The sequence below is a fragment of the Elgaria multicarinata genome, chromosome 2, assembly GCF_023053635.1.
Source record: "Elgaria multicarinata webbii isolate HBS135686 ecotype San Diego chromosome 2, rElgMul1.1.pri, whole genome shotgun sequence".
Lineage (NCBI taxonomy): Eukaryota > Metazoa > Chordata > Lepidosauria > Squamata > Anguidae > Elgaria > Elgaria multicarinata.
The window spans coordinates 135,454,181-135,463,927 of NC_086172.1; the positions used below are offsets into that span (position 1 = coordinate 135,454,181).

The following is a 9,747-nucleotide window of genomic DNA, read 5'->3' on the forward strand; positions in this document are numbered from 1 at the left end:
TTTCTAACATAGAGGTGAAATCAATGCAGAAAAATACCATGTGCAAAGCATTCTAAGTTTCCAAGTTTTTATTTTTTATTTTTCTTGCTTATTGATTCATATGCAAAATTTTCATGGAAATTCTGTATGTGAAAGAAGGACAAGACAGAGTGTTCAACATTTTTCAAAATACTAAGGAAAAGCAAATCTGATATTTATGTTCAGTTGACAGGTTTTTGCTTACAGAAAGAACCCACATCAGATTTATGATAGAAATCCAGTTACTAGTATTTTAAAAATATTCTTACATTTGCTGACACTTGGTTGTGCTCAATATTTAGTTCTGCTATGTGCATTATCCCACTGAATGTTCAAATCAAATGCAAACTAGAATTTGAAAGTCTGTAAATATTGGCAAGGAACTATAGCTAAATTTAGACAGAGTATTTGCAGTGTCTGTTGTTTTTCAGTTCTTTTTAGGAGGGTGAAATTGTAAAAATGTTCAGGAATTTGACCTAATTAATTTCCCTTTCTGTCTAGGTTTGCAAGGCTTACCAGGGGACTACATATCTCAGGGTGGTCCTATGGGTATGAGTATGACACAGTCAAGTTACACTCCTCCCCAGATGACCCCTCACCCTACTCAATTAAGACATGGACCCCCAATCCATTCATATTTGCCAAGTCACCCCCATCACCCAGCCATGATGATGCACGGAGGACCCCCTACCCATCCTGGAATGACCATGTCAGCACAGAGCCCCACCATGTTAAATTCTGTAGAACCCAGTATCGGTGGACAGCTTATGGACATTCATGCCCAATAGTATAAGGGAACTCAAGGAAAGAAAAAAAACTATTTTAAGACTTTTGAACTCTGACCAGATGATGACACTTAATACACAATTCCAGACAGCTGTGATTATTTTTTACTTTTATCATTTTTCATCAACAACAGAGGACCAATGGAAACAAGAACACAAATGTGAAATCATGGGCTCACTGAAAACAATCTGTGTCCATGTAAAGATCCTCTGGGAAAAAAGACTCCAAGAGTTATAACTACTGTAGTATATAAACATAGGAACTAAGTTAACTTGTATATTTCTGTTGATCACTCCGTTATGTTGCTTCAAATAGTTTTAGAAGGAGAAAAAAATATCCTTGTTTTCCACACTATGTGTGTTGTTCCCAAAAGAATGACTGTTTTGGTTCAGCAGTGAAGTCACTATCCATGAAAGACAACAGTATGTTTCAGACCTGTTTTGGCCAGTGAGAAAAGAACTACCCTGGAGATGAAGATAAAGTCTTGCTGGGTCTCTCATCGCTCGGAAGACAGTTCCAAGAAGGCCTTGCCATCCCCTGGTTTTGTTCCTTCATAAATGTGTCCTTTAGTTTCAAACAGATCTTTATAGTTTGTGCTTCATAAGCCCAAGATATTTTCGGACTCTTTTTTTCAAAGAGCTTGCAGGTGAAAATTTAAAAAGACAGAGCAGGAGCTCCTTCCAGTAGTTCTGAGCCTTGGCTTGGGACAAAACAAATCTGAAGGTTGGGCAGCTTTCCTCAACAAAAGAAGATATTAATGATCTTTGCACCAAACCTAGAACTTTATCATGAACTCAGAGCTTGGGAAAAAGCAAGAGAATACTGTAACAAACTTCGTACAGAGTTCGGTCTATTAATTGTTTCATGTTAGATATTCTATGTGTTTACCTCAATTGAAAAAAAAAGAATGTTTTTGCTAGTATCAGATCTGCTGTGGAATTGGTATTGTATGTCCATGAATTCTTCCTTTCTCAGCACGTGTTCCTCACTAGAAAAAAAATGCTGTTACCTTTAAGCTTTGTCAAAATTTACATTAAAATACTTGTATGAGGACTGTGACGTTATGTTTTAAAGAAAAGGTGTTAAGTCACAAAATGCGGTAATAAATATTTCATTTTTGATTTTTTTGTTAGAACTTTGTGTTTTTAATCATGATTAGAAGAAGAATGTAAATCCTGGGGAGAAGAGAGATAAATTTGTATTTGTTACAGATAATAATCCAAACAAAATACATCCAAGGTTAAAAGGATTTTACAGCATATGAGCCTGGAAATGCCTTAATATCAGATTATTAGACATACGTGTAATCTTTACATATAGAGCTAAAAAAGTATGTATTTACACACAAGTGGTAAAAAGAAGTGTATGAAGTCTATGCATATTTCAGTTACCCTCCAAGGCTTTAGTTGGCAAACCCACTGCTGACTTTAATGCAGAGCTGTGGACAGGTTGGCACAATGGAGTTGTTAATATTAGGAGTAGATCAGCAACAGACCTAGCTGTATCAGTTACAAACACTGCCTGAGCACTGCTTTATTTAATGTGAGTTGTCTGAGGGCTTCTTTCTTCTTTTTGTTAGGTTACCAGATATTAAAACGAATAGTATTAGACTTAAAATATGCATATGATCGTTCACATTTACAATACAATCTTATGCATGTTTGCTTAGAAGTAAGTTCACTTTGATTTATTAAAAATGTTTATATGCTTCTCTATATCCAATAAAATGTATCTTTCTCCCAGGTAAGTATGCATACAATTGCAGCCATAGATACATAAAATCAATATTGCTATACTTAAATGAAAATAATTTTTAATAGCAGAAATTGGGCAGGCAGAGTTTTGGGGACAAGAGACATAAAAGATGTTATCATTCTCCCCTACTTGAGAAATCTCATAGAATCATAGAAAGAAAGAAAATTATACCACAGAGAGAAAAATTATATATTCAGAGTGCAAACCTATCTTGAATGTAAGGGGTTAGATCCAAATTCAAGTAGACCCATTGAAATAAATGCTTAAATGAGCCTTAAGATAGCTGTCTGTATCCAACTCAGTGAACGTTTAATTTGATGTTGAAAATGGTAGAATAAGGTGTGATTTACCAGTGGAGGCTGGCGGCTTCGGTTTTGGTGGGGCTCTGAATCCATTCTGGTTTTCAGTCAGAACGAGCCAGAACTGTAAAGGAACTATCCAAGATGCTGAACCCTACTCTCAAATAAGTGCAGCACCTTGGATAGCTCTTTTAGAGTTTTAGCTGGTTCTGACTGAAATCCAGAATGGATCCCCAGTGAAATCACAACCACCACCTTCCACTGGCTTTCACAACAAAATTATTAGAAACAAAGAGAGGATGAGTTTTCATCTTTTGTTTACTAATAGTAAGCAGAGGTTCTTTTTCTATTGAGCTTGTACATTCCAAATGGTGGAACACAATCAGGTGACCATATCTCAGCTTTTTAAGCCATGAACTGCAAGAGCCTTTTGCCTGTACATACAGTCCCTTTGCTTCTCCATTTTCAGCACACACAAATCAGACCCGTCAGTCTCTAACAATTGTTTTCCATGTTGTCAAATCCAGGCAACAATGGTTACCATCTTTGGAACAAGCCATGATAGTAAAACATGGTTTGACGTTGATTTGAAATAATGGTTTGCTCTGAAGATGGTAGCAATAGATTTCCAGTACGGATGCAACTGGCAACAATGGTTTAATTGTAGCTCAAGCAAGGAAAAGGCTTATGATATCTTAGTTTAATGAGTTGAGATATCACTGCTTGATCTGGGTTAAACCAAACCTCAGGCACACATACAAGTGGGGCCTATTTGCATGGGCCTTGGTTCAGACAAAGGCTGCAGGCCTGAGTATATTTTCAAGGAAGATGAATGCCATTGTTCTCAATAAGACTCATCTAACTCAATGAAACAGTCAACATGCTTAGACTTGACTTCATGTGTTTTACACTCTGGGGAGGGGGATAAGTCAAAGGCTTTTTTTTTTCAAACCCATCATGTGTAGAGCACATAATAGAGTTGTATGTCAACTGGGGCTTAGTGGAGGTGACGTAATGGCAAGACCCCCTTTTATTACTAATTGTTATTTGAAGGGGGAAAGATGTCCCTGGAGACAATCCACAACCCATTAAATGCAATGGCAATACCACTGAATTGTATGGAGACGGGTTTCACGACATATTTTCTAAGGAATTTAATTAACTGCCTTAAATATTTGCAAAATGCCTTTTTCTGCAAGCCATGCAACATGGGAAAGCAACCTGCTTCAGGTGGCATAATGAGGGTGGAGAGACAGAGGAGGGCAAGAACTAGTGACACTCTGAATTGGTCCAGCAAGACCTTTTAAACAGGTTGGCCCTAGCAGAGGGAAAGGGGTACCGTTTGGGTTCCGCTCGAAGCCAGCACTGCTCCCCCCCCCATTTCAATTGTACTGGCAAAAAAAAAGTTAATTTTAAAAGTTAATTTAAACAATCTAAGCTGCAAATTATGTTATTTCATTTCAGGACTAGTATTTAGCCTACAATAGAAGGGGAAGAACAAAAGAGATAAGTGAAATTTTAGCTAGCTGAGGTATTGATGTATGCTATAGTCATTTTGTCTACAATTTGGGGAAGAGGTGGATTCCACACTTAGTTTTAATTTTTGTTCCAATCTAAATCTCCAGTATTCCCAATTATACTGTAACACCCATTTACTTGTGGAAGATAAATGACTAGCATATGATTATTTGAGTAAAAGAAAAATTCATCCCTGTCTTTGTATTTGAATAAACAAAGCAAAACAAAATGGGTAGCATTTTAAACCAAATGCCTATTTTCTGACCTTTGGCAAAACACAAGCTTTGGAGAGAAGAAACAGAGGTAAAAGCTCTCCTTGCTAGGGGGCTATTTTTGTAATGAAGTAAATTATTTGTATTGCTTTTCCTCTCTGGGCTCTAATCTGCTTGAGCTCTATTGCTGGAATCCTAGCTGCAATATAATGTGAGGAGATTGCTCCAATCTGAGGTTTACTATTTAGTATGGAGGGTTCCGATTTGGGTGTATTTAAGAAATACTCAGCTGTCAAAAGTGAAAGAAAACGGGAAGAGTGTTTTGACAGCAACATAGTGTTAAAGGAAATACTGTAGTCTGACTAAAATTGCTTATGTTCTGGGAAACGAAGGGTAATAGAAAAACACCTCTTGTTTATAGGTATATGGGGGGGGGGGGAACGACCCAAATTTCCATTACACAGAATGAATCGAAGAAGAATCTGCAATCTTAGCACATGAAAAATATTTGAGATTGATCTATACTTTGTTTTGTAAGGGTATGTGTTGGCGACAAGGGAACAAGGCCATTAACTTAACTTTGGCTGTCCTTTGAAGATGTCTAATGTCAGAAGGAAAAGTGGAATTGTTTGTCAGAGAGGCTCCTCCCCCTGTAGAGAGCTGTATATATAAAACATATACATAACAAAAAGCACATGTAGTGAACCAGGAAACTTTACCAAGAAGTTCCACAAGGTGGAGATTTTTAACTCCAAATTCTGCTACTTCTCTGCAGGGTCCAATTTCCCTTTTTATGGGTGATACTATGGCTGCAGCAGCGGTATACACACCTATGACTAGGTCCCATTGAGTTCAATGGGGGTTTTAAGTAGACATGCATAGGATTGGGCTGTAAGGCTGCAATCACTTAATATATTTTTAATTATACTAAATTATGAGTAAGTACCATTGTGCTCAGTAGGACTTGCTTCCAAGGCCCGATGTACACCAAGCAGGATATAACACTTTAAAAAACGTTATGAAAACGGTATATGTAATGTGTCCTGGGGGGAATCTACACTACTGCTTTTAAAGCACTTTGAAAACGTTTTGAAAGCTGTATATGCAATGTGTCCTGGGCCCCAACAGTTGTCAAAGGCGCTTTAAAGTGCTTTAAAGCTGTAGTGTAGATCCCCCCCCTCCCCGGGCCTGAACAATTGTCATAACTATTATAAGCCGTTATAAGCAGTAGTGCAGATCCTGCCCAAGTAAAACTGCATAGGATTGGGCAGTAATGAGTTCTTTTGAGCACCTGGATTTATTTGTGTAACATGTGAATGTTGTTAGCATTAGCTCTAGAACACAACCTTTCCTCTGGATTACAACTTGATTGCTGCTCCACAAGAAGAAGAAAAGCTGAATGCACTGATTTAAACCACGGTCCGGAAAGGAGGGGCTAAAAGGAGAAAAGAGAGGTTCTAGTACTTCTGCAGAATGGAAATTTACTCCAATCTCCCTACCGCATGCTCTCTTTTTTAAAGAAAAAATCCGGTGACGCAGGAGGAGAGGTATCAGACCACGTCCTCTGGTAGCATACTAAGATGTTAATAGAATTGGGGCGGGGATCAGAGACACGTTTACCTCTGTATCCAATTACCCCCAAACTACGGACAAGTAGCTCTGATTACTAGCACAGGCCGTGGTGGGGGTTAAATCGCTCATCTTGTATATCAGCACATCGTGCTCGTATGCAAGTTTACTCCAAAGTAACCCCATTGAAAGATACTGATATTACTCCCAAGGAAGTGTGGCAGGGGGCTGCAGCCTTCGAAGAGGGAGGCAGAGAAAGGCTTTGGGGCTTCTTCTGGCCAAGTTGTTAAAGAAGGGAGGGGACCCCGCCCCGCCCCCTTGAACTGTGTAAGAGGGCACAGAGGGCGGGGTGGGGAGGTTATGAAGGCAGATTTTCATATTCATAGTTTAGTAGAAGAGAGACAGAAAGGAATGGCTCCTCTGGGCAGGGTCCCTGCCACAGTCATGATGGATGATCTAGCTCAGCCTCCCCCCCCCCCCCCGCCTCCCTTCTTCTTCCTCTTCTCTCTCCTTCTCCGGCTGCTTTAGGAATCAAATAAACAAACACCTCCACCCTCTTTGCAGCCTCGCCATTATGAATCAATTACCTCTCGCCGTATTTTCTTATTTGCTTAAATAAAGCACTCAGAGGATTAAAGGGGTTTTCTTTTTGTATCTTACTTAGGAAATAAATACAAAAGTCCTTGTCGTTGTAATAATAATGGTGATGATGATTTCAGGTTGAGGCACTTTGCAAAGAGCTTCGCCCGCTGAGTTATTTGCTGGATGGGAGACGCTGTATATTGTGCAATGGCGCAACTTAAAAGAACGCCTCTCTCGAACTAATGGGTTTTGCATTACACGCAATTACTTAGAGAAAAGCAACGTCGCCCTCGAGTGCAGGCAACCTCGTTATTTAACTCCTTGAGGACAAAGCCACTTGGATGTGTTTTCCTCAATAGCTATGAGGTACTATGGCTGCTGAGATGTTGGGGGGGGGGGGGAGAGAGAGAGAGAGAGAGAAATTTCTTTTTCTTTTCTTTTTTATAAAAAAGGAGATTTTAGTGAGTTGGTAGGCAAGCGTTTAAGTCGTGTCTTTGCTGTGTTGTGTTTTCTCACTAGAAGCAATGGCGTTAGAGGCGCTCAAGGTGTTTCTATGGCTACCTTGTGTATGTGGGAGGGTCAGATGTGGGGGTGCCCAAGAGAAAAAGCAGCTCTTGGGTGATCATTTATCAATGTCACCCACATAATGATTCTCTCTGCAGCCTTCTATTGATGAGGATAATTACATTAGCTCAGAGTGACTGATCAATGAAAACCCACCAAACAAAAACTTCTTTGCTCTCGCTTATAATACAAAAAGAGAGAGAGAAATCAGATGGGAAAGGGAAGAATCCCACTCTCTCCCAACCCCATCCCTTTTTCTCTTTACCAGTGATCTTTGCTAAAAGGAGAAAATTTCAGCCCATCATGTGGGTTTTTTCTCTCTCTCTCAAGTTAGTTTGGATAACGTTTGGACCTCGGTTGTTTCCCGGGCAAAGTATGTCCTCGGCTCTGAGGGCCTATGAGGCTTGTGTTTGTTTTTAAATGAAGGAAGCGAGAGAGATGCAAATCTCTGCAGTTGTCCGTATGTTCGGCTCTGCTTTGTTTTTAATCACTCGATAGAATAGCTTTACTTCTCTACTCCCTCTCCTTTCTGTTCAGATCCGGTTGTGAGTTTACAGATGAATTACGGTTCAGCAGTTGCGTGGGTTTGGGGGCGGGTGGGGGATGAGGGTTAAGAAGAGAATCAATATTTCTCTCAATGGATTCGACTTTGAATGTTTTTACTTGTGGCTTGTTAAAGGCATCGGAAATGTATTGTAATGTAGTGCCTCCCTTCTCTGCAGCTTGGAGAAGAAGCCCAACCAGACGCTGGAAGGAAACGTGGATGTGACAATCACATTTGGTTCCTTCACCGGAAACTCGAGGGTTTCGAAACTGTGGCAGTGCCCAGAGAAAGAAGAGCGAGTGGCAGCTGCAGCCTTGCTCCCTTGCCTGGGTCCCCATAGCTGCCCGTGGACGTGAAAGGGATCTTGGGCTACTTACAAAGGGGGCAACGGAAAGGTTAGTTAGACTGATGAAGATCTGGAGGACGCTTCTGGTGCTTTGCAGATCAGCAAATGGCCCCATGCCGCCTCCTTAAATCCAGACAGCTCCATTGCACTGTTCCTAACGTGTGTGTGTGTGTGTTGTGTGAACTCACAACCCCTGGAGTGTTCCAGAAGTAAAAGACGTTCCTTAATATAACTTTATGAGCACCACGCCGCCTTATCAACATTTCAAGATCTCGTGTTTGCAACAGCTATCAGTCGTAGGGGCCCACTTCCTTAAGAGAGCTCAAGACTACTTTATAGGACTAAGGCCGCCTGAGAGCACGTAAAAGCGGCTGCGAGCTTTTTCTTTTAAGTGGCAGTAACTTCTACTTAACCCAGTGGGACTTTCCTCTAAGGAGCTACGGATCGGGCTCTGGATGGAGATAGTAAATCCCATAGATGTCAGAGGGTTGGCCTGCTCCTGTGCACGTTGGTTACATTTGAGCATAGCCCCTTCCTCCTCCTCCTCCTCTAAATAGCCTGGAGGTGCAGAATCTGAAGAGGTGCTTAAGGCTGAGGCTGTAATATTACCCACACTTGCCCAGGAGTAAGCTCCATTGAAGACAATGAGACTTACTTCTGAGTAGGTATGTATAAGAATGCACTGGGAATCCCACCTTTTTTAGGGTGAGGGAAAGGGAAGAGGAGGTTGGTGTTCGCGATGGGAACTCACTTTTGGAGGCTGTTCTGTTGTTTTTAATTCCACTTGGGTTTGTGCGACGGATATTACATCTATCTGGAGAGGGAGGGGTGTTCTGTGGCTAAACTCTATAGACATCGATTTGGAAGGATGGGCGCGCGCGGGGAGGGTGTGATATCGGTGGGGGAAACGCCACCCCACCGCGCGCTCCCCTTCTGTTAACGCAGGCCCAGGTCCCCCTTCCGTGCAGGCTTCATCTGCTGCTGCAGGGCGACGCCAGCAGCCCCTCTTGGCACCTCTGCGTTCTAGGAGGCGATGAGCGAACAACTTCCCCCGCTTTGAGCTAACCAGCGTCTTTCCAAGCCTCTCCATACAAGCAGGCAGAGCTTTCTTGCGGGTTAACTCGGAAGTAAATCCAGTTGACTTCGATGGGACTTACTCCCAAGGAAGTGCGCTTCGGAGTGTAGCCGCTGGAAATCCAGTTTTCTTCTCCTTCGTTTCCCTTGAAGCCTCAAGTTGTGCAACCAGCCTTGATTTGTTGTGTGACTACTACTATTATTTTTAAAAAACCCTCTCAAGATGGAAAAGGAGGTTTCTACTGCGCGATAAGCCTGCTAGCGAAACAATGGCAGGAGCGCCCTCCCCACGCCCCGCTTTAGGCTTGTCATTTTTTAAAAAAAGAAAGAAAGAAGGGCCCTGGGTTGGGAAAAGGGAGTCTTCCTAGTAGCCTTTTCCTGCGGGTCTGGTTCCCTAACATAGAAACATTTTCAAATCTATGAGCCTTGAATGGACAAATACTTGCTATCAATATGGGACATGGCCCAGTGGCAAAAAAG

At 41.4% G+C, this 9,747-nt stretch overlaps 1 protein-coding gene across 6 annotated transcripts in view; it reads left to right on the forward strand.

Annotated features, from left to right (window-relative positions):
* Window positions 1–1,898, forward strand: part of MEIS2 (Meis homeobox 2) — a 275,021-nt gene extending 273,123 nt beyond the window's left edge. For 3 of the 6 annotated variants that reach the window (XM_063117753.1, XM_063117751.1, XM_063117752.1), the window contains exon 12: window positions 520–1,898. In XM_063117753.1, coding sequence (XP_062973823.1) covers window positions 520–806 — 287 coding nt within the window. In that variant the 3' untranslated portion in view covers window positions 807–1,898. The remainder of the gene's footprint in view (window positions 1–519) is intronic. The other 3 variants (XM_063117756.1, XM_063117754.1, XM_063117755.1) reach the window with 1 other exon arrangement.
* Window positions 1,899–9,747: the final 7,849 nt, after the last annotated feature.